Here is a 26533-nt window from a genome sequence, read left to right as displayed (position 1 = left end):
TTCTGAATGTTGTTTTGCCAGCATTTCCATTTCCCATCCCTACTCTCGGATTATCCTTCTACTTCCAGTAGCAGTTTAGCTATTTTCTGTCAAGAGTAAATTCAGCAAATATCAATTAAATGAGCGTGCGCCCCTCCTGTGATAGTAGCATATTTCACAGTTCTGCCATTCCCACCCACACCAATATAAACTTCCTTCAGGATTACAACACTTGTGTAAAAGTGGAAGAAACTCAGTGGAATGGACTTGAGATGAGTTTTCTCTTAACAATAAGGAAGTCTGTCAAATATTTTTTCCTCTTTAAAACCAACCCGCAACAACTCTAAGTAAAGACCTTACAGCCTTAAAAATGGCATATACATTATACTTTGAAAACTTGTGATCCTTTCCTCCACAAAATAGAGAATTCTAATATATGCCAGGTATAGAACTATCACTTCCAAACTCACACTTCTTAAATACAGTATATAAAAATGCAAATATTCCAAAAGAAAAGACTTAACTTACTATACCAATATAGACAGCAGAAAGACTGTGATGCATGTGAATCTCTGAAAGGTATCTTCACACATTAACCTAAATACAAAGGCTGCAAAGGAACATGCAATGACATGTTCAGTAAATCTAAACTTTATATTTTTTTTAAATAATTCATAGCCAGTTAAAAACAGCAGCTCTCTACAGATGCAGCTATACTCTTTGAAAGATCAAATTAATTGGACAGAGCATACATTTGTTTCCATTTGGAGGGCTAAATTTGTAATTTTGACCAAATAGGGCTTGAATTACAGTCTAATAACTAAATAGTATGGAATATAGCAGCAGACACCTAGGAAAAGAAGAATCTAGCCTTAAAAATACTAAAGTGTGCACACCCTTAAAGTAATTCTTTGTTGAAGCACCTCTTGATTTAATTACAACATTCAGTCTTCTTGGGTACACACCTGCCATCAATGAAAGAGAGTCTGATTAACCCCAAATAATGTTCAGCTGTCCTAGTAAGATTTTCCTGACATTTACTCAGTTGCCTGCTACAGCAAAAGCCATGGTTCACAGAGAGCTTACAAAGCATCAAAGGGATCTCATTGTTGAAAGGTATCAGTCAGGAGAAGGGTACAAAAACATTTCCACAGCACTGGATATACCATGGAACACAGTAAAGACAGTCATCAAAAAGAGGAGAAAATATGGGACAACAGTGATGTTGCAAAGAACTGGACATCCCTCCAAAATTGATAAAAAGACAAGACGAAAACTGGTCAGGGAGGCTGCCAAGAGCCCCTGAGCAACACTGAAGGAGCAGTAGGAATTTCTGGCAAGTACTGGTTGTGTACTACATGTGACAACAATCTCCCATACTCTCCATATGTCTGGGCTATGGCGTAGGGTTGCAAGACGGAAGTCTTTTCTTACACAGAAAAACGTCTAGGCCCTGCTGAAATTGCAAAACAATACATCAAGTCTCCCAAAAGCATGTCGGAAAATTGTTATGGTCTGATGAGACCAAGGTTGACGTTTTTGGCCACAATTCTAAAAGGTACGTTTGGCGCAAAAACAACACTTTGCATTACCAAAAGAACACCATCCCCATGGTGAAGCATGGTGGTGGCAGTACCATTCTTTGGGGTTGCTTTTCTTTAGCTGGAAGTGGGACTTTAGTCAAGCTGGAGGGAATTATGAACAGTTCCAATATAAAGTTTAGTCACTTTTGGCCCAAAACCTTCAGGCGTCTGCTAGAAAGATGAAGAGGAATTTCCCAAGCATACAAAAGAATGGTTTCACCAGAAGTAAATTAAAGTTTTGGAATGGCCCAGACCTAAATCCAATAGAAAATCGGTGGTGTGTCCTGAAGAGGGCTGTACAAAAGAGATGCCCTCATAATATGACAGATTTAAGAGTGGCCAAATATTGCCAAGTCAAGATGTGCCATGCTGATAGACTCCTACCCAAGAAGACTGAATGCTGTAATCAAATCATAAGGTGCTTCAATAAAGTATTAGTTTAAGAGTGTGCACAAACAACAAAGTATTAGTTAAGGGTGTGCACACTTATGCAACCAGCGTATTGTACTTTTTTTATTTTTTATATTTTTCCCCAACAGATTTGTTTGCTTTTCAATTGAATTGTACAGGTCATACATCACATTAAAGGTGGGAAAAGTTTTGAAATTATTTATTGTTGTCTCATTTTTTTATATGACAATAACCTGGCATTTTAACAGGGGTGTGTACACTTTTTATATCCACTGTATGTCCCCAGCAGCTGAGAGACAGAGTATCATGTTTGTGAACCAAGCTTAGTGTCTCCTGTCAAAGATTAAGAGTAGAAAGTTTAAAAAAATGAAGGGTTCATCAGGGTAGCATTTACAATGCAGACTTATACCACCAAAAGGATTTGAATAACGGGATAAACTGACACAGCCAAACATTGCAATTGTGGATCAAATATGAAATAAAAAAGGGAGTTTTATTGTTTGAGAATGAGCATAGAAAACACCCTTCGTGCTGTGTCCATGTTTAAGCAGAGTAAATAAATCTTTAGAAGAAACCAAAAAGCAGATGGTTATAAAAGGTGCAGAAGTCTGCAAACAGAGAGTCAAAATGGAATACTAACTGTTGAAAGAAGCAAAACAAGAGAACAGCTATAAATCAATAAAGTACAATGTATTCTTAACCACTACTTTATCTAAGAGTAATTCTTTAACTCCTCAACTGTACAGATGTTTATACCAAGCATGTTTTTGATATTTTGTGGCAGTGGTACTATTATACATATGCGCAGAAGCATGTATTATGGACGCACTTTATATTTTCCAGTACTTCATATATACTTCAAAATCTCTATATTTTTCAGGGTTGCCAGTTTATCTCTTTTGAAATGCAATTGTCTATTCCCTTTGTTTTTGTTGCAGCTTTCAGGCTGTGGCTGACTTGGGTTCTCTCCTCATCAGACCACAACTCTGTGTACAGGAAGAAGGCACAGCTTATTTCTCAATCGGGATGACCATTTCACAGTTGCAAGAATGTTTATAGATCAAATGTTTCTGCAGAGTTTGAGGTACAACTACAGTGAACAAGAAAGAAATGAAAACTCATTTAAACAGAAATCTACCCCTCAAAGCATCAAGAGTAAATATAATGGTAATAGCCTCTCAAAATGTGTTGGTCGATCAGAGCTGCTGGCAATTTGTAAGAAACATATTAATGGAAATGTCCATATGAATAGGTGTTTCAAGTCCCAATATAAAAATGAGAGCCACCTTGTGCTCATTCAGTCATTAACTGACAGATCTATAGTCCATACAATTTTCTAAAGAATTCAGCAATCAGTTGCTGCACTCATTTACAGGCTTTGTTACCACCTGAAAAGAAGCACAGCTTTTTAGCACATCAAATTTCCATTGCCTAGATTGAAAGGCTATATTTTTTATGCAGACTGAACAGAATTTGGATTACTGACAAAATATTTCAAAACTGGTAAAAGCTTGCTTCCTGTAATCCCCAACTGTTTGTTTATCTATGCATGCATGCATTTATTTGTGTGTGTATATAAACAACATGTGAAGTGATCAGCACTCAGGCAAAATGACCCAAGCTAAATGAACTATCTGTTTCAACATATAATCACAGACGTAGTCTGCTTCATTTTCTTACAGATGTCACTGTATTTTATTTGAAATCTGTGCTATCCTTTTTGAATGGATTTATAGAGTTTTAGTTAAGCTCTTGATGAATAACAAAAATCTGACTACCATTAGATCAGCAACATTGTTGATCACTAAGAAACACTTACACATGCTCATATCAGATTTTTGTTTCTGATCTGAGTGGTATCTGCTAACAATATTACTGTTCACGAATGAAAGATTTCTTGCATTCAGTGACAGATCTCAGTATAAGTCTGTGCAGTTTTTGCTCAATACATTCCTGAAAAGGTTTTTAGTCATCCCTTGCCAACACACTGTATTAAGTCGTAGCTTTAGCTGACAATTTATGCACCGTCATTTTATGTCATACAAGTTGAAATTTGATTTCTTCCACTCTTTCGGTTGTATCAACTTCTCAAGGATCTCATTCATTTTAAGTTTCACATGCTATTCCAGAGTAAAAGCTTAGTACCACCACAGAAGGCTGAATCAGATATCGCTCTATACCTATTTAATGCCTGCTGTCTCATTATATATTCATGGGTCTTGCACTTATATAGTATCATCACAAACAGAACTATGCTGTAATGCACTGAGGTTGTTACAGGACCTTGACCATTTTGGCACCACTGTGACTGGACAACACAAATGGTGATACTAGATGAGGAAAATATACATGTACATATTTTAGAATGAAGGTATGTATATTGTTTGTGCTGTGTTAGTTTTGTTTTTTTGTTTGTTAAATGAGTGGCTCTGCACAATAACTCGTGAATAATGACATTAGTCAAATGTAAATACTCTATCATTTGCAGCATGTCTACCCTGCTAAGGTTAAGGTTAAGGCCCATTTCCTAAGAAACACATGCAGTCACAATGATAACACAAGTTTTGAAACATAAACCTCCAAGGCACAATCCTCTCCATAAGGAAAAGAAGAAGTAGCACAGTAGCAGGAAACACTGCATAAAGATAAAGATTAAGAAATCTTCTGTGTCTCAATAACAACAACAAGGGAACATCATGTGAGACCCTGTACGAAAAACCACATCTTCCACATAACTCAGACGACTCCACGTCTCAGTGTGAGGGATCCATAAATATTTTGATCAAATTACTACATGCACTGAAAGCTTCAAAAATCTGCAGCTAAGGAGTTACTCTGATGCACTGATAGCCTGTCTCTAGCAGAGAAATAAAAAGTAACATAGTTATCAGTATAAACTACAGGGTGCAGTACTAGTGGGAAATGTGGATGTCTTTAGGATATGAGGGTAAACAAGACATGTATATGTAAACAAGACATGTATATATAAATATATATATATGTGTTTCTTTGAGTGTGTGAGGCCTGCAATGTTTATTTAGCTCATACACACACACACACACACACACACACACACACACACACACACACACACACTTATACGGAGACACATGGACACAGAAATGAATGCAAAATTGGACACAAGTCCATTGTTTGGGCCACTTGTAAAAAAATGAGAACGTCACATGCCTGTTGAGTGCATGTAATATATATATATATATATATATATATCTATATCTATATCTATATATATATATATATATATATATATATATATATATATATAGAAAGGACAGACAAATCACTAGATAGATAGCTCTAGCTAACAGACATAAGTGTAACACTGTTGTAAAAAATATATCAAGTTAAACAAAATTGATGAAAACAAAATTGTTGTGGACAGCAGAGCACTCCATAGCACTATGCAATATGCTGTACCTGTGGAAGCCCCCAAATACTGCACATGGGGGGAATGACATGTTTCCAATTGCAGACATATTCTGTGTATAGCTCATGACCTGGTTCTACTAGCACATGCTTTACATCATCATCATTAAACTCGATGGTCTAAAGTAAATGGTTACAAGTTAATCTAAAACATAGCAAAACATATAATGTAGAAATAATTATTTAAACACCTGATCACTGAAGAAATGTGCAATCTCTAAATCTACTAAGCATGACTGTTAGAATCTCAGCTGGGCAGTTTTATAAGGAAAGTTTATAAGGGAACAGCTTGTTCCGAAGTTAACACGGCATTAAAAAGAACAGATTAATGAAGGGTATCAAGGAAGAAAGGTCTTGCTTAATGGACAAAGATAATTACCTGACTCCCAACATGCCATCATATAGCAGGGGAACTATTTTCCAAGTGGTTTATCATGAAGCTTCACCCAAGCGCAGTGAACCAGAAGAGAGAGTACAACACCAGGATGCCTCTGAACCCTTGTCTGATAAATCTTTGAAATGCTCCCAAACTCTGCAAACTACAAAAGGCAAAGGTCTGATTAACCCCCCCCCCCCATCACTAAATGGACAAAGAGGTACCAGAAGGCTCCTCAGTCAGGAAAGTCTCACTTTGGGGTGAATAATGAAAAGTAAATAAGAAATAAAAAGAACCTAATAGCACCTTATAGTCAAGATATTAAAAAAAGGCAGAAGCAGCATACCAAAATTAAAAGGAACCTCTCACAGTTAGTAATCAAAAATAAAGAACAAAACCATTAGATAACTGCAATATAACATAAACAAAAATAGCACAAATACGTAAGGTCAAACGTAAACTATTAGTAAGTTTAATTCTTAATAGAATAAGTACCATTATTTTTTGAAAAAGATTCACAACAAAAGCTGCTATGAATATGTTTACAGAATCACAATCTCCCAAGAAATATACCAAACCCAGTAAAAAATCTGGTTTGGAAGAAAAATAAGATACAAAACAGACCACAATAGCGCAATTCCCATGTGACCAGGGGGGATTCAATCTACAGGTAAGTGTAAGATGAGATGGAAAATACCTCAAGTTACCCCTCTGATGGTCTCTGAAAAACACTGTGATTCTATATATACTTCCAAGCTATAACTAGGTCTCAAAAGTAAGTTGCAATTTCTGCAAGAAAGCACAAAGGAAGTGAGCACAGCTCTAAATACAAATCTTAAAATCTCCAGAGAAGAACCAAATATTTTTTTCAGAAAAAGAAAAAAATAAATAACTCACTGAGCATCTTCAGAAACAGCAATCTGTAATTGCTGCCAAATGAATAATTAACTCAACATTTACATAACTGTGGCACACAGAAAATCATCACTGTAGCTAAAAGTATGAATAAGCACTTTAGTTATACCTAGGTACCAGTGAATGAAAGCTTAATATTAATAAAAATTACCCTATTACCCTAAGGTTTGTATGAGAATCTCGGTCTTGATCAACAGAGCTATATCTGAAGCTACTGTACCCATATTTATGGAAAATCTCCCATGTCATACCTCTTCAACTTTAGACCCATAGCTATTCTGTCACCTCTAGCTAAAATTATGGAGACGTGTGTACACATACAGCTCATGCACTACCTCACACAGAACAAGCTGTTGTCCAACTTTCAGCATGGCTTTAAGCCACACCACAGTACTACTTCTGCCCTCCTGTCTTTCTATAACGTCATTAACCACAACCACAATAATAACAAACTATCCTCAGCACTCGTTCTAGATCTTTCCAACGCTTTTGACATGGTTGACCACAAAATGCTTATAAATACCTTGAAGGCCTTCTACTTAAACAACCATGCACTCCAATGGTTTCAATCCTACCTGCAGGGCAGGCAACAGGCTGTCCTATGGCAGGACAAGCTATCATCTCACCTACCCATCACATTAGATGTCCCACAAGGCTCAATACTAGGACCCCTTCTTTTCTCCATCTTTATCAATGACCTTCATTCAGTCATCCCAGATGCTACCTGCATTCAATAGGCGGATGACTACACCTTGATTTGTTCTGACACCTCACCAGTTACTTTAGTCACATTAACCCAAAATACCTTCAATACAGTGGAAAAATGGCTCTCCAATCAACATCTAATTCTAAACCCCAACAAAACTAAGCTGCTCCTCTTCTCCCCCACAGGCAGGACCCCCCCCTGCCATCCTTCAACATAACTGCTAACAATGGCACTATCGTCTCCCCAGAAGCCCAAACTAAACTACTGGGTGTCATTGTTGATAACCTGAAGTTTGATGCACATATCAAATTAGCAAAACCATTAATAAAAAACTTGGCTCTATTTACAGAATCAAACCTTTCCTTAACCCACTTGCTAGAACTGCAATTGCCCGTTCCCATCTACTATCAACTCTTCTCTACACTTCACCTCTATTCTCCAACTTAAACAAAACAGATCTTAATAAACTATTACCCTGCTATAACCACATTGCCAGATTTGCTACTGGCACAGTCTACCGGACACACCACTGTCACAACCTAAATCGCCTAGGATGGCTTGAACTGCCTAGTCTACTGCAGTTCAACCAGCTATTAGTGGCAGATAAAGTCCTTTACCAACGAGAAAATACACCTGCACTAAAAAATATTATCAGCCCCTACACCAGCACCTGGCCACTGCGATCATCCACTAGACTCCTACTTCAAACATACAAATCCAACTACTCAGCTGGGGACTCTCTGTTTGCCAACTCTGTTGGAAAAACATGGAACAGACTCCCAGCTGACATGACCCTAGAACCCTCACTAACTCGATTCAAAAACAAACTCAAGAAATACTTCAAAACTCATTGCTTATGTCCTTACACTAACCCTGACTAGTGACCTTGAAACTAGCATTTACTAAATGTTCAATGTGTATTATTATCTTGGAGCTTTTCTCCCTGGGCCTCCGCTGAAAATGGACATATATCCAGTCAGACTATCCCGGTCAACAAATGTAAAATAAATAAATAAATAGAAGAGGTATCAACATCTAACCTGAAGCAGTTTAAAACTATTAATAATTTCTTAATGAAATTCTTATGGCATTCCCTTACACACTTGGTAAAGTCTGGTGTTTCATTTATGAGAAATAAAAAAGGAGTGGTTGTGATTTCCAGACTTATTTGTATATCCTAAAGTAGCAATAAATACTTGTGAAATTTAGTTACAAATTTCAGACAATAAATAGTCCTGAATTTTAGATAGGATATCTCAGAAAATTTCAGAATGTTACAGGTACTGAGCATATCTCTTTCCTCAATCAGCAGCATATATTAATACACAGACTCCCTACTTAAATCTAAAGACTTGTACTGACAAATCCGGAGAGACAAAGAAAAAAGATGGAAAATACAGGAGTAAATACTGGCAAAGATTCTTCTGCTTTAGAATTGTTTTTTGAATGGGGCAAGCCCCCTACACCTCCAAATTTGGAGGGCCCTCACACTCGTGAACTTATATATACCACATCTGAGACTGCCATACCACTGACAAACAAGAATATTCTGAGAAATTGAAATCTCAGACTTAATATATGTATTTTCAACTATTCAGTCTTCATATTTCAGGACATAACAATGTGAGTCTTGAGATTTTAAATGGTTCCTGAATATTTATTTATTTATTTTACATTTGTTGACTGGGAAAGTCCAACTGGATCCATTTCCATTTTCAGCAGAGGCCTGGGGAGAAAAGCTCCACAGTTACATTTTAAGCAAACTATAAGGTGTATAAAGAATCATTCAAATGTATATAGATGGTACCAAACTTAACACTGACTAGTAACCCAGCATTGAAGCTTAAGTTGTAATATATTTAGGATCTATACTAAATGTTCAAAGTCTGAAAACTTCAAATCTCATATGAGCAAAGTTTTCAAGCACTGAACATTTCAATGGAGATTGCCGTAGGGAATTCTTCCCTTCACTTCAATGCAGTGCGATTTCGGAGTTGGTATATTTAAGTAGCGGTGGGTGCAGGGGGACTTGCCCGCTGCATAGAGTGTTCAGGTAGGTTTTTTCTTTTTACTTTGTTTACATTTTAAGTTCGATGTTTGAAAACTTCTCTCATATGGCATCAACCATATGAGATTCGAAGTTTTCAGACGTCAAACTTATAATATAGACCCTATATTTACATAGACTGAACTCTTAGCCACGGTGATACGGCGGTAGCATTGTTACCTCACAGCAAGAGGTTCTCCCGTTCGATTCTCGGCTGGGCTTGGGAGTGTCTTCTGTGTGGAGTCTGCATGTCCTCCCCGTGGTTGGGTAGCGTTCAAAAGACATGTGTGCGTAAATTGGGCGTGCCTTCATTGAAGGTTGAGCGTCGAGCTGGCACCTCAGCGTTTCATAAAAATCTACTGCCAATCATTAGTGGACCAGAGTTCCGCTGTGGCGACCCCTTACCAGGAAAAGCTGAAAGACAAACAACATTTACATAGACTGAACACATCTTTTACAGTTTTAGTTTGAGGCATTACATAATGGTGAACATTGTTAGTGGGGGTTGCATTTTTTGCTTTATACAGTTGAGTTGTGAGCAAGTTAGCCACAGCAGGGAGTATAGCAACAAAAAGAGCAAAGATTAGACATAGTAGGGAGTACAGTAGCAGGAGAAGAGACAGAGATAGGAAATTGGATAACAGGTTAAGTAAGAAAAGCAGGAGGAGTAAGTAGCTTAAGTAGAGAGTAAGAGTAGAGGTGTAAAGAGAAAAGCATAATGGACAGATAACAGAGTGTCCTAGCAGTGACATATGGGTATTGACTAAGGGGTATGAATTAGAGGTGGAAATGGAAGCAAGCTACAGAAGTTGCATTATTTTATTATGCATATATAATATAATATAATATAATATAATATAATATAATATAATATAATATATTATGCATTCCATTGTTAATGAATATCCTCAGACCTTATTTTGCTTTCAATGGACATGCAACAAATAAATGTTTGCTTTTAATGGACATGCAACAAATAATTACAAAAACAGATGCACACAAAATGACAAGATCCTTCCTTTTACCGCAGTTCTTTAATTGCAAAAACAGATGCACACAAAATGACAAGATCCTTCCTTTTACCGCAGTTCTTTAAAAAGTAAAGTAGAATATTTGCTCTACTGTTGGTAATCATGAAAACTTGATTATAGCACTATACTAGAATATTGTACCAGTTTTAGCAATAAAATCAAATATTTTCCTTGAGATCAGTGATGTATTATAATGACTTTCAAGTACCCTTCAGCGGGATGTGAAAAAGAAATCATTTTTAGTTAGTGGAAATAAAAGAAAATAAGGGAAAATATACTGCAAATAAGTAGAAATGGAAATTAGTATATTACTAAAATAAGTTTCACATACATTAACTGCAACGATGGACGGCCTAGTTGTAGTTAGACTTATTGATTTTCCTTGTGGCATTAGATATGTGTAAAGATAATTCAGAAACATCTGGTCTTAAAATAGGAGGAAACATTTTCTTTTTATGACCTTCGGCTATGGTTTCTCTAAGGCATAGTTATGACTTTTTAAATGTTCAGACATTGAAGGATACTGATATCAGACTACTTAAAAATCAACAATGAATGAATATGTCTTATAATCAACTGCAGCTACATTATGAAAAATGGAAATAAGTTTGAAATATGTGGAAGTTTTAAAAGGAGCATGACATTTTGACATTGTTTTTTTTTTTTATTTTTCAAACACAGAAAGATAATATTCTGCCAGTGTTTTACTTTAGAATGAAAACTTTACAAATGACCTCAGGATTCAAAAAGTCAGTTTTCCCTTATATGATTTAACATAAGGATAAATTCCAAGTGACTGCTTTAGTTAAACAAGCTAAAAGACAGAAAAAAAAGATATCACACAAAATTAGGACATGCATATTATCTTGTAGAATAAATTAGATCGGCCACAGGTTAAACTGATTCCATCTTATAGCTCCCACTTAGAACACTGACACATGTGTGAATGACAAGATTCTACTGGCAAGACTGGTTTATAAGATTTGACATTTAATAAGTGTGTCTTAGTATGTATACAGAAACAAGACTTACTTTTAGCATCTGATGTGAAAGATTTCTAACAACATTTAATATGTTGTCTTTGGAAGAACAACAACTAATGAGATTATTTAAGACGAAAACATTCTTTGTATTCTGCTAGCACCTTATTACGTATAACTCAGTGACAAAGAGAGGGCTGGCATAAAAATATCCCCACACTTCAATATGTAAATTTGTTTTTATGTTTTATAAATCTGAATGGGAAGTTGTTATATACTGAAAAATATGCTCTTTATATGCATATGCAATGCGCATCTCTCTCTTTAAATGGACGTTATATATGTATTTATCTGTGCTGCAATTAAGAGGCTAGCTAATACTGCTAATGCAAGGCAGTCTTACATAACTGAATGCATTGTAGAAGAGCTCTTTCTTCTGATAACCAAAGACTCTTCAAAAATGCACCTCAGAAGTTGATAAAATGTTCATCCCATGTAGAAGACATCCTAAAATGAATTCTACTAGTAATGACATGTGGAAGAGGAATTAGAAAGACTTGATACATGACAATCCCAGATGCAAGCAATGGAGACAGCACATGACAAGGACTTTGGACACTTTTTTATAGAAAAGTGCTGACTGTGGCAAATTATCTCATTGTATATAGTTTAGTTTAAGCCATAAGTATGCTGTGCTTAATTTATTGTATATACAGCTTTTCATTGAGACAGTGTGCTTCCCAGTTTAGTTTAATACCTACGAAGTGGATATTTATAGTAATAGCTTTGTATTCATAGCATTTTGGTCCCATTTAATCTAACGGTATCAACAACTCACTTATATATTTATTTCACTACAAAGCAACTGAAAAACCTATGTGTTTATTGTGCAGTATATGTGAGAGAAGTCAAGGAGTGTAGATAAAAGGAACAGAGTATAAGCAGTCACTATACGATTAGCGCAATCACTGCATGCTTGTACAATCATGTAAAAGTCTTGCAAAATGAGGATTTAGTATTGCTGCAGTAGCGTTGTCGCCTCACAGTAAGACGTTGTCCTGTTCGATTCTCAGCTAGAGCGTCTTCTGTGTGGAGACATGCGTGAATGGGCGTACCTTCGTTGAAGGTTGCTTGTGCATCAGGGCTGGCAACTTGGCATGTAAAAATCTACTGCCAATCATTAGCAAACCGGAGTTCCGCTGTGGCAACCCCTAACTGGGAAAAGCTGAAAGACACAACAACAACAACAACATTTAATAAATTGTATATTGTACTTACTTCAGTCCTGGCCATATCACCTAAACATGTTCTCATCTTCCATTAAGTACAGTTTCTCATCCTCCCTCTTTTTTTATACATATCATTTCCTATTAACAAATGCCCAAGTGTTTACTACTTGGCATATCGTCAGAAGATATTTGACTGTACTGCTGACAGTATTGAACTCTGACTATGTACATTATTTTTTCTTCAATACTGTATCCCCTGCTTGTATAAATTTCTCAGTTATGTATTTTTTATTATAAGTTTCTTATATAAGTGAAGATTTTCAACCACGCTGTACCAGCAAATTACTTGTTCATATCAGTGTACTACCCCAGTAAACAAATGTGCATAAAACAAAATAAAAATAATGTAATTAATGCAGTTTCATCATTTTAGCACTGACCTTTTAACATTCATAAGCAAAATATCACTGTGGTTCATGCTTTGCCTTAATCATAACCTAGTCAATCAGCAGTGTTCTAAAAGATTTACATATTGGGCCAATACATTCCCTTTACTGAAGTCTTGACTATGAACCACTTGATATAGAAATATAAGTTACTCCAGGGTAAGTAGCTTTGTGTCTGTACACATCAACATTATGGGCTCTCCAAGTTAAACAGATCACTACATAACTTATTATTATAGTGGTGAAGGTGCAGGCCACTTCATTTAACCTTACAAGGTGTTTGATTTTTTTGTTGCTAAACTAAAAATGTATATAAACATGTTTTATTCTATCAAATAACTTCAGAAACGCTTTGCAACTAAAGATTATTCCCTGGCTACAAATTATAATGTTATGGCATGACTGCTTAGGTGCGCACAATGATCATCTTCACATCCATAAAATTGGCACATAAGGGCATCTAGTCTAGTACTTATCTATGAACCTATAATAACGTGCCTTCTGACAATACAGACATTATATACTGGCAATGATGCAGGTAAATTATGACAACAGAACCAAAAGGTAATAAAGTCATATGGAACAAAGGATCGTTTGTTGCTAAAGAAAGCCATAACAGAGAGTTGTAAATGGCATACGAATCTAAATATGGCATGGATAGACAACAACAAAAACAAAAAACATTTGACAGCATCCCAAATTCATGGATAATAGAAATGCTTACAGATGCAGTACATACACCCTGCATTGACCAATTACATTGCAGTGACTAAGAAACAGTGGCAAACCACTTTGTAGCTGAGCCATGATAAAGGGCAAATTATTATCCCAGGGATAAAAATTCAAAGCAGGATTCTTACTTCTGTCTTGCTCTGAACGCATTAAGCTGTTTACTTAACAGATTAGGCCATGGTTATAGTTTAGCTCCCAGAAACCAACCCTGTTTAAAGACATCTTATCTGTCTTTTGTGGGTGACTTTAGATTGTATAGTTCATCAGATGGCAAGCTGAAAGCACAACTACAGATGGTTAAAACTTTGTCAGATGATATAAAAAGCAACATTAAAAAAATGAAAGGTGCAGCACAAACCTGGGAAAGAAGTTTAATATATACAGGAATTTGATCAGGAGGAACTATATAAATATGATGGAATAGATGAAGGATTGGCAATAAAACATGAACAAATGAGAATAAAGCTCAGTAAGGAATACTTCAGAATATTAAAACTAATACTGAAAACTACCTTGACATCTAGGAATAAAGTTCAAGATACAAATCAATTTGCTGTTTTTGTTCTAAACATGCTTATACTTACCAAACCGTTGTATAAAATAAGTATATTTAAAGATAATACATTCCACGTACTAAATTATGTATGGCTCTGCTCAGAACTGACTAAATGTACAGATGTCCAGTTGTGTGACTGCATACATATCTACTGTCCTCATCAGATCCAAACCAGTGAAAATTTCAAACACAAGGAGAAGAACTCTAAGGCAACATCTTTGCTTAGTTTAGTCGAAACATTACGGAATAAAGTGGGAATGGAAATCAAAGCAGAAGCAGATAAAATCAGATAAATGAATACGCCCAAAAACAAAAGAAAGAACATAAAGAAAAGGATCTGATGAAAAGAAAAAAAAATTGGAAAATCAAAAAATATAGAGGGAAGTATAGAGATTTTTCTGGAACAACCTGATGTAGAACATGATTTGATGCAGGAATAGTTAAGAGAAGGTGAGCTGAAACCAAGAGATGAAAGGCTAATAATGGCAATTACTGGAGGAGGCAATTCTGGGAACATTGCAGGTGCTGAGAAATGTGATCGTATCTAACTTCAAAGACTAAAAGAATACTAGTTTCATGACCTCTAATCGTACTCTGATTTAGGAACAAGGTCCATTCCAGTCATGGCATTAGAAAGTCAAAACACTTGGAGAAATTAAACCTAGTGAAATGTGTGAGCCATGAAGGGTCAAGAGGTGCCATGTATTCTTCCTAGCTTAGATGTATTTCCCCAGTACTACTGATTATATTGATTTAGCACCACCATTAAAAATTGCATAACATGCTGCAGACCACTTAGCTCCACTGTATAGTGCCCCATGTCATGCAGGAAGTGTAGCTCAAGCAGCATAAAAACAAGAACCTTTTTCTTAGGCTTACCTCTGTGAATATACTGACATGCATGGTGTATATACTGCACGACTCCAGAACGCCAGAATAAACAGAGCAGTGATTCTGTGCTGTGTTTACACAGAATACAATGTACCAACATGGGGTTATGGCAATCAAGCTTCATCAGTGTCAACATGTCATATGATTCATAATCAAGAGTTTGACTCTGAGGGCTTGTCCCAGGAATATTGCTGTAAACCTTCTAACTGACTTCAGTAAAAATGAACCCATAAATAAAGCTGTATGCTGACTCCTGCATTATCTGTTAAAATATTCACTGTCACACTGATAATGGTAAACTAACAACTACAAATAATCATGTCTTAGATAAAAAAATGCCACTTTCTTCAGAAACACGATCACAAAATTGCTGGTATACAGATTTGCTGTTGATAACTTCCAGCACTGTGAGAAAGTACAACCAGTAACTACTGTCTAACAAGAAATATTTTATCTGACAAGAAAGCTGATTTTTTCGTGATGTTGTCTTATATCTAAAAATGCATGCATGTTCTCTGTACTACTGCTCTAACCCTGGCTAAACACATAGTAATCTACCACACCTAACCTCATCTAATCCTACCTCACCTAGCATTCATCAATCTATTTTCAACCTTTATCCCATACTCTTGTTACTTATTTTACTCTATCTTCTCTACTGCCATTTTACCCTCTCTGTTTCCTTTCCTGTATCACACACTTCCTTCTTGGTAACTATTACATCTTTTTCTACCTATATACAGCTAGATTTGCATGAACATTTTATTGTAAAGCCGTGATCTATCCCTTCAATACAAATGCCTGTTCTTGTTCATTCTATGTACTGTACAACTCTAGGTCTCATTAAGTTTGTGTGTCCTGTCATTAATACTTATTTCAATCATTTTATTGTAAATACTAAGGCATTAAGCATATACCTCAATCAGTTTTTCATTTTTACACTGCGTGTTCTTTTTTAGATTACATTTCATTCATGTTATGTTATTTGTAACAATGTATGAAACAGGGCTCATTACAGGGTTTGTATAGAACTGGAAAATTTCTCCCCAGGCTACCACTAAAAATTGATACATCTTGGCCTAGCTGGAGTTTCCTGGTAATAAATAAATACCTTATCTCTTACAGACCTTAACTTCTAATAAAACTGAATCTACTTCTATTATATATCTAGTAATCTTATATCACTAATGCACTCTGTTGGGACAGTGTGAAAAATCCATGGGCAAAGATGAAAGAGTACAAAACTTAGACATCTGTACAATCTGGATTACAGTTCTCTCTATTAGTTTCTACTTCCTTTTTTCTCAAATAATTTTTTATTTTTCCAACTAAAAACAATGCATACAAAACTGAAGTACAGAACATATCTAAATAAAAACATGTAAGTTAAACCATGAACAAGGAATAATGTTAAGAACTTGATTACAACTTCACAGTAAAAGGAAAAGGAAATATATAGAATATAGAGAGGCAGGAGGCATTGAGAAAAAAAAAAAAAAAAAAAAAACTAACTAAAAACAAAAAAAAAAAAAAAAAAATCTTATAAGTATAAAGACAGTATAAGAACAGAGCTAAGAAATTGTAAGCATGAGATAATGACACCCAAAGGGTATAATTGGGGAATGTCAACATAGTGTGGAGATAAGACATTATCACATAAAATTATACCCAAAAGGCATCTACAGATTGGTGAAATACTTCCTAGACCAAGAATAATGAGATTTTGTGTTGATATATGTTTAATTGCCATCATCTCTTAACCCCCAACCAACATTTTTGTTATCTATCCAATTAATAGTGATGTAGAGTTTGATTAGAGAACGAGAATGATTAGAATGTGCAAGTGTAATTTGTGGCATCTTGCATAGAGTGAATATTTAATATGGCTGTTTCCCATGAGAGTGTGGTAGTGTAGTATTTTTTTTTTAGTCGCACTTTGAGAGAACACCATAATTCTATAGAATGGTTACAGTACCACATAATATGAAGAAGATCTGCTCAAACAAGGGCAGCATGTGTACAAAGAGAGGAGTTGTTAGATTAAATTTTGAGTATTACAGGTGTATAATACGAAAAGGTTTATTCAACATCAATTGGGTATATAATAATTTTTGAAGGGCAAGTTCTAGAGTTTTTTTATGGCTAGTAGTTTTGGATCCTCTGTAATATGTGAACTTATTGTCCTAGTGAGGGAGAAAAAAAATTATTATTGTAGAGCAATGGTGGTTTTAGTAGCTAAGAAGAGGAAATGGTTTTTTGGGGTTTGAAAGTGTAAAATAATTTCATATAGTTTATTAATTTATTGAATCAGAAGGAATGCAGAGAATTTGTGAGGATATGAGGATATGAGTTCTACTAAGAATGACTGTGTATTGTGTATTGGCCTTGAAAATTACAATTTAAGTTCTGCAATAGAATAGATAGAGTGTTTGAGAAGGTCCCACACTGTAAGGTCCTTTGATAAGGGGAATTAGAGAGATCAATCATATTGTTATTGATTTTAGATTTGGATTAAGATGCAGTGGTTGTAGAAGGAAGAGTATTTTCAAGATTAATGTCCTTAATCATTTTTGAAATAATCTAATTTATGCCTGTAAGGGGAGTAGCTTGAATTATATAAAGAAATATGGGAAAGAAATGGGAGGAAGCTGGTTGGGATTTTGTTGGAGGTCACATGGAGGTGCACCTTCAACCAGGCAGGAACATGCATGTGTGATTTAGTATCCATGCTTGAAATGACCATAGTCTGTTTGAACAGATGATCATATATATACAGTTGAAAATTTGGAAGGCTCCACCCCACCTTCTTCTTGGGGAAAGGAAGCGAGTAAGAGATCCTGACTTTCTTAAAACCAAAGAAATTTGCTATGTTTTGCTGAATTTGAGAATAGGTTATTCAAAATCATTATATTAGTTTCTACTTCCTTAGCAGTGCAATTCAGCTATCAAGTGGTTCCAAGCACTTAAGAAGGCTCCACATCCATGTTTTTGACTAGATAATATCAGTACATTACACTCTTCCTTTCTGTTTCAGCAAGAAAGATGGCTGAACAGAAAGCTCGCAGAAATAAATAAAAGGTGTCATGGTCCAATTAGGCTGTGTACCCTCAGCACTACAGATGGTATTAACCAATAGAAAGGCAACACCCAAAGCACTGAGAAGATCTATATCTTTGAGGAGACAGCCTAAACAGAGGCTGTTGACTGAAAGTTAGGTACATGGCCCGAGTTGTGCAAAGAAACCCTTATAATTCTGTTCAGGAACTAGGGGAGATATTCCAGTTTTTCGTATAATGAAAGTTGTCCTGTTAAGCTGCCAGTATCCAGTAACTTTGTGCCCAAATTTTCATCCCAAAATGTTTATGTTAGTTTCCCCAAACCACTTTGATAATGTTCTAATATCTTTAATCTCATCCTGATTTTGCCATCCTTTAAGATAGTACAGTTGCATTTATTTTCTTCAGCCTGCTGTCCAAATGTTAAGGCATTTCATTGTGATATAAATTAAAAACAACCAATGAATGGTTTCTAAAACCTAGTCAGCTTCTCACACATTCTTCCATTGTTCTTCTCTGGTATGCATCCATGAATTGGTATTGTTATAGGATGCAGGCACACCAAAAAATTATGCATGAATCCCAAAACAATACCAAGCTGGACATATCAGCACCACAAAATGACTACAATGAGGCCAAATTCCTATATGGGCTTCCATCTAGAACAGTAATTTGGCAAGACAGGCTGATCTGCCACTTTGATAAAGATAGCAATTCGTTTTGTAGTTACCTGCCTGCTTAACTCCCCATGTACAATGCAGATGTAGACACCTGTTGAGCAAAATACAGGCATTTGACTGCTCTAGGAGAGCTCATGTAAGTGTCTCATGCTTAGATGTCTGCTCTTACAGCATGTATTTAATCTGAAAAGGAGATGAGAAAATTAGCCTTAGAACAGTTTATTGCCATCACTATCTTGTATGAGTGAGTTAGCACTTTTACTACTAGAGAAAAAGAAGATGAAAAGAGATTTGAAAACAGATCTGGATTTGAAAGATATTAAAATTAATTGTTGTCTGTTCTCAAAAATTGAAAGACACAATGCAAGTTTTGTTGTAACCACTTCAGATCACATGTGCTGCACTAGTCACCTACCTGGGTCCAGCAGCAAACGGAATGAAAGCGTATGAGGATCGACCAGCACTGTTCTCTGGAGTGAAGCGATATGGATTATACACCTAGCAGAAAAAAAGAAACATTTTTTGCTTAAATAGAAAACCAGTGAAACTATATTTTACTGCTTGTTAAACAAAAAGAATAACAAGTCATACAATGTCATTAATATCAGTTGTCATTCTTCTTTTTCAGAGCTGCTAGGATGTGTTCGTTCTCAGGTACCTTTTGCTTGCAGTGTACCTAATAACCAGGTACGCTGTACATTTGCCAATCAGAAGACAATTGTCAGTTACAGATTGGATGTGAGAGCAGTTGCTGCTTTTTTAGAGCAGTTGCTGCTTTTTCAGATGCACAAAGTGGCATATTTTTTTAAGGAAACATGAAATTAAGCTAAACAAAACATACCCCAGCCAGTGCAAAGGGTTAGACTTCACTTTAATTCTACCGTAAAAGCTCACTCTTGTACAATTTCAGTTCTTTATGTTGTTTTGTATCATGTTAAGGTGTCTGAGATACAATATAATTATTTTATGTATCTGCTAAAGGAAACATAGGACAACTGTCCAAATAATGACTGTCCTTATTAAAGAGGAACAGGTCATAGTAGCCTGATTTATGAAGTTGGTTGATATTGTAGCTTATTAAACAAATGCATTCGTTTGAACTTCTTTGTGTAACTAACTATATCCTACAATTAAAGGTGGCTGTTTACTTTTATTGGGTGGATTTCTTTCTTTCTTTATTTATCTATTGATTATGTCATTTAACTTGGAATGAGGGGCAGACAACAGTCTGAGGAACTTCTCAGGGGCACCAGATGACCTAGTGTAGTTCTGGAAAAAACACTCAGTAAAGTATCATGTTCAGCAGAAGGGCCTTAACAGGAACAATGCATCTCAACCCCATCATTATCATTATGATTAGTTAAAGTTTTCTGTTGCACACTAATACCTTAATTCAAAAGCCATTGTTAATGAATATGCATCAGTAGAATTAATGTTTAGTTAATTACAAAATAATACAGATTTTTGTATCATGTAGTCTGCTGGTCACTGTATTTTTATATTAGTGTGAATACAAAAGTTTTATGCCTTATATATTGTTTACTTTTGGCTACATCTCTTCCTTACTGACTCCTGTGAAATTAACTTAAAACTAAATGCCCCCTCTGACTACAACATCCATAAATGATTTTTATACCAATGTCAACATAACATTGTCAATACATTTAATGGATACTATACAGTCATCATTATGAAAAAAGTATATAATTCTGTCAAAAGTGATTACATTTAAGAAAAATGTAGCTTTCAAGGAAATTATAACTAAACTGCTTATACATAAAGACTGATGGATAAAAAAATCTCAGTCATAGTTGAGTCACAAATAAACCTGAAGCACTCGAATTTGTGCTGATGGTGTCACAGGTAATGAAAGTACCCCAGATATCTACAGGACAATGGTTACAGTTCCCAAATCTCCTGTTATACCTGAAATCATACTTCAAATTACATCGCGCACAAAGGACAAGTATATTTTGCAGTTTTTCCAGTCAATAAATTGCAGAGCTCTTTAAACTCTGTGATAAATGAGTACTTAATATTAACTCTAAAAAAAGCAATCCACCTATTTTAAGATTTGCAAAAATGTATGTTGGAATACAGCTTATAAATAATTTGTGCGCGATCTGTACATATTTTTGTAGAAAACCAGTCAAGCAGGTTGTTAATTTAAGGTTTCAAGTGAAAAATGTGTTTGAGGAAGCAAAAGGCAATAATGAAAGCTATAACATCTATAAATATAATAACTGCAGAAAACATCTCGAGACATGCCAAGAAGTCGGAGAGAGAATGAAGGCCATGTATAATAACTGCAGGAAACATCTCGAGACATGCCAGGAAGTCATAGAGAGAGAATGAAGGCAATGCATAATAACTGCAGAAAACATCTCGAGACATGCCAGGAAGTCATAGAGAGAATGAAGGCAATGTATAATAACTGCAGAAAACATCTCGAGACATGCCAGGAAGTCATAGAGAGAATGAAGGCAATGTATAATAACTGCAGAAAACATCTCGAGACATGCCAGGAAGTCATAGAGAGAATGAAGGCAATGTATAATAACTGCAGAAAACATCTCGAGACATGCCAGGAAGTCATAGAGAGAATGAAGGCAATGTATAATAACTGCAGAAAACATCTCGAGACATGCCAGGAAGTCATAGAGAGAATGAAGGCAATGTATAATAACTGCAGAAAACATCTCGAGACATGCCAGGAAGTCATAGAGAGAATGAAGGCCATGTATAATAACTGCAGAAAACATCTCGAGACATGCCAGGAAGTCATAGAGAGAATGAAGGCAATGTATAATAACTGCAGAAAACATCTCAAGACATGCCAGGAAGTCATAGAGAGAGAATGAAGGCAATGTATAATAACTGCAGAAAACATCTCGAGACATGCCAGGAAGTCATAGAGAGAATGAAGGCAATGTATAATAACTGCAGAAAACATCTCGAGACATGCCAGGAAGTCATAGAGAGAATGAAGGCAATGTATAATAACTGCAGAAAACATCTTGAGACATGCCAGAAAGTCATAGAGAGAATGAAGGCAATGTTTAACAACTGCAGAAAACATCTCGAGACATGCCAGGAAGTCATAGAGAGAATGAAGGCAATGTATAATAACTGCAGAAAACATCTGGAGACATGCCAGGAAGTCAGAGAGAGAATGAAGGCAATGTATAATAACTGCAGAAAACATCTCGAGACATGCCAGGAAGTCATAGAGAGAATGAAGGCAATGTATAATAACTGCAGAAAACATCTCGAGACATGCCAGGAAGTCATAGAGAGAATGAAGGCCATGTATAATAACTGCAGAAAACATCTCAAGACATGCCAGGAAGTCATAGAGAGAATGAAGGCAATGTATAATAACTGCAGAAAACATCTCGAGACATGCCAGGAAGTCATAGAGAGAATGAAGGCAATGTATAATAACTGCAGAAAACATCTCGAGACATGCCAGGAAGTCATAGAGAGAATGAAGGCAATGTATAATAACTGCAGAAAACATCTCGAGACATGCCAGGAAGTCATAGAGAGAATGAAGGCAATGTATAATAACTGCAGAAAACATCTGGAGACATGCCAGGAAGTCAGAGAGAGAATAAAGGCAATGTATAATAACTGCAGAAAACATCTCGAGACATGCCAGGAAGTCAGAGAGAGAATGAAGGCCATGTATAATAACTGCAGAAAACATCTCGAGACATGCCAGGAAGTCAGAGAGAGAATGAAGGCAATGTATAATAACTGCAGAAAACATCTCGAGACATGCCAGGAAGTCATAGAGAGAATGAAGGCAATGTATAATAACTGCAGAAAACATCTCGAGACATGCCAGGAAGTCATAGAGAGAATGAAGGCAATGTATAATAACTGCAGAAAACATCTCGAGACATGCTAAGAAGTCATAGAGAGAATGAAGGCCATGTATAATAACTGCAGAAAACATCTCAAGACATGTCAGGAAGTCATAGAGAGAATGAAGGCCATGAGCTGCTTCATATCGTATAGCCCTCCCCATCTGCCAACTATCATATTCTCAAAATGTGACTTAACTAGCTAGTGCCCAGGAGTGATTGTGAAATTGGACTAGGGTCATCAGTGGTCTCCTGGACCCCATGCCTTGTAACTTCAAACAAAAGTAAGATTGTTTTGGAGAAAATACTGTAGAAACGTTCCAAGGATCCTGAAGTTATAGACTCGACATCTACAGAGTCTCAAAATCTAATAATAGAGACAGTAACCAAAATAGTGAGAGAACTATTTCAGAGTCAGACAACGTCGTACAATAAAGGAAATGTGAAGGCTCCTTTAAATTTAAGAGAGGAAGTAGCCTCGCGTCAAGGAATAGACGTAACAACTAGTGTGGAAAGTCAGAACCGTAATGGTGGACAAGTACAAGAGCAGTTACCTTCCGAGGGTAACATTTGGATGTATGTGAATAAAGACAATGGCAATCCATTCGCGGACATCGGAGAAGTGACTACAGGAGTAACAGTAAGTCTAAGTAATGACGATACTGTAACTTGTAAGAAAGGCATTTTGAACTAGAAAAATGTATTTACAAACACGTAACACTCACCTTAGAGGTACAATATCTAAAAGAATGTGTTAATAGAAAGATAGTGCCAAAAGGTTTGAGAACGGCGAAGTTTCCGAATTGCGTGTCACCTGGAGACACGCTAACAACAGAACTGATAAAACTGTATAATGAAACAGGCATTAGAATGATGAACTTGCTTATAGAACACTATAATAGCGAATTAACAGCTTTAAATGATACTATAAAAATTCTGGATGAGAGGTTACACAAATATAACAGTTTTGTGAGTCTCTTAGACCTGTACAACACTATCGAGAAAAAAGCGGAAAGACAGAGGGCTACTATAATTGCAAGGAAGCAATCCAAATTAAGAAGAGACGTGATTTCTTACAAAAACAACGAGGCTTACATTATTCAAGCAGACTTCTCAGTAGCAGTGCAGGGAGCTACTGTCGGGAATGGTGGAGAAATCGAAGAAAGGTTAATAAATGAAAATAAAGACAGAGTGGAGCCCAAGGGTGGGTTTAATACAAGTGAGATACCACACGAAGATTTTCCGGCTCTGCCCACTAACAGTAGAACAGTGCCAAATAAGAACATCACTGACATCAGTTATGCAGACAAGGTGGTCAGTCTTTCTGAAAATAATATTCCTTTTCAGAAGGTCCAGGAACACAACAAAAGAACTACGAGATGGCACAATACCACCCAATTTCAGGGGAGGGGCAGAGGAAGGAACAGAAGGAGATGGTGAAGGCCACCTCTGAAACTAATAGTGACTTATACGAAGTAGTAATAACAAATTTGTCTGATCTTACTATTAGTCCTGCAGCAGAAAGTGTTTTGAAAAAGGGATTTAATTTCATTCCCACTAACAATATGAAGTTATGGAAACTACTAATAGATTTTAGACTTTTCCTGAGAAAGTTAAATTTAAAATACATTATGGAAGATCTTAATATTCAGAAGCAGCAAGATAGAAGTAACATCATCACTAACCCTAGTACCTATAATCCTCCTTTAACAAACAGTTTATTAGTATTTCAAAAGTTATGTGAACAGGATTTTAGAAATATTAACACTAGTTATGATAAGAACAATTTAACAGAAGAAGAATTATTAGCCTTAGATACACTGATTAAAAACAACAATATCAGAATAATGAAGGCAGACAAAGGTGGAAAAATAGTGATAATGAACAACAGGGATTATACAGCATATATAGAAGATCTTTTGCAAGATAAAAAAACTTACAGTAGAGTCAACTATGATTTAGTGACTAAAAAATTTAGGACTATAGACACTATTTTGTTTGACATGTGCTGTCAAGGTGAATTAAATGGATTAGATTATGATTTTCTACACAAAGAACATCCCAAGTTGGGAGTATTTTTTGGGATTCCCAAAATACAAAACAATGAAACAAAGCCACCATTTAGACCTATCATTTCAGCCAAACAATCTAAAACAGAAAACATTTCTATTTGGCTAGATAACATACTAAATCCTATAGTTCAGAGGTCAGAATTTTTCATTAAAGATTCATGGAATCTTTTAGAACTAATAAGGAATGTTAATGTAGGAAACGAAGACCTGTATTTTGGAAGTTTAGACGTAAAAAATCTTTACACAAGTATAGACCAAGAGACAGGTATTGAATTCATGAGAGAATATCTGAACACACACACAGATTTTTCAGGGACAAAAGTTAATTCACTTTGTACCCTAATGGAGCTAGTTTTGGAGAATAATTTCTTCAAATTTAACAACATTTATCAACAAGAATGTGGAGAAGCCATGGGGTCTAGGGTAGCCCCTTCTTTTGCCAACATTGTAATGGCAAGTTGGGAGACAAGATTTTTGAAAACCCACACACTGTCTATGTACCGGAGATACATTGATGATTTAATATTTTTGTGGAAAGGAGAAAAACAAGAATTCATGGAACTGGTAAAAGATTTGAATCAGACAACTAATTTTTTGTCTTTTAAAATAAGTGACTTTGGTAAAAGTATTACCTTTCTAGATCTGACTCTCAGTATAAACAATGATATAAACACTAACACAAATACTTTCAGTAGTAAGATCTATAGGAAACCATACTTTGCTAATAGTTATTTACACAAAGACAGTTTACATCCGACACATATGAAAAGGGGAGTAATAAAAGGGAAAATTATCAGATTAAGCAGGTTAACATCTGAAGAAGACACTTTTTTGAAAGAATTGGCCCTTTTGAGAAGTTTATTCATAAGAAGAGGGTATGAAAAGAAGTTTTTGGAGAAAATAGAAAGAGAGGTCATACCACTGAGAAAAGGAGTAGCAAAACCTATTTTACACTCAGAGGATACACTAGTAGAAGCATCAGTGATTTGTAACAAGAACAACATTATTGACAAAGAAGTCAATGAATTTTCCATAGCATTTCCATTACCCATAGTTAATGAAATGTGTGACATCAAATCAGTTATAGAAAGTAACTGGAAAGTAATAATGGGCAACAGGGAGTTAGTTTCAGCTATTGGAAATAAACCAAAATTCACTTATAAAAAAACTACACATTTAAAACAGTTGTTAGAATCAAGCAAGAATGAAGGTAAAAATATGGAAAGGACTTGTACAAATAAGAAAGGAACGTACAGTTGTACTAATTGTAAACAATGTAGATACATGAGTAACACTTCGTTTACAACAGTAGAACATTTAAATTACACTTTCTGGGCCAAGGAATATTACAACTGTAACAGTGAATTAGTAGTGTACCTGGCAACGTGTGTGTCATGTAGGAACTACTACATTGGCAAAACAAAGAGAGTTTTCAAGAGAAGAGTGTATGAGCATGTTTTGGCAATAAAAAAGAAAGATAAAAATAACGCATTGGCCAGGCATGCAGATACATGCAAAGATTTCAAG

General features: G+C 35.7%; 1 protein-coding gene across 1 annotated transcript in view; it reads right to left on the bottom strand.

Moving 5' to 3' along the window:
- Positions 1–26533, bottom strand: part of LOC122810728 (cytochrome P450 4F3-like) — a 3229861-nt gene that overhangs the window by 224575 nt on the left and 2978753 nt on the right. Inside the window, exon 12 of the mRNA XM_044082292.1 lies at positions 19481–19563. Within this exon, the coding sequence (XP_043938227.1) occupies positions 19481–19563 (83 nt within the window). The remainder of the gene's footprint in view (positions 1–19480; positions 19564–26533) is intronic.

The sequence above is a fragment of the Protopterus annectens genome, chromosome 9.part0 (assembly GCF_019279795.1).
Source record: "Protopterus annectens isolate FY-2018-M chromosome 9.part0, PAN1.0, whole genome shotgun sequence".
NCBI classification, from domain to species: Eukaryota; Metazoa; Chordata; order Ceratodontiformes; family Protopteridae; genus Protopterus; species Protopterus annectens.
The sequence above is the reverse complement of the archived record's forward strand: the minus strand, read 5'-3'. Positions and strand labels throughout refer to the sequence as shown.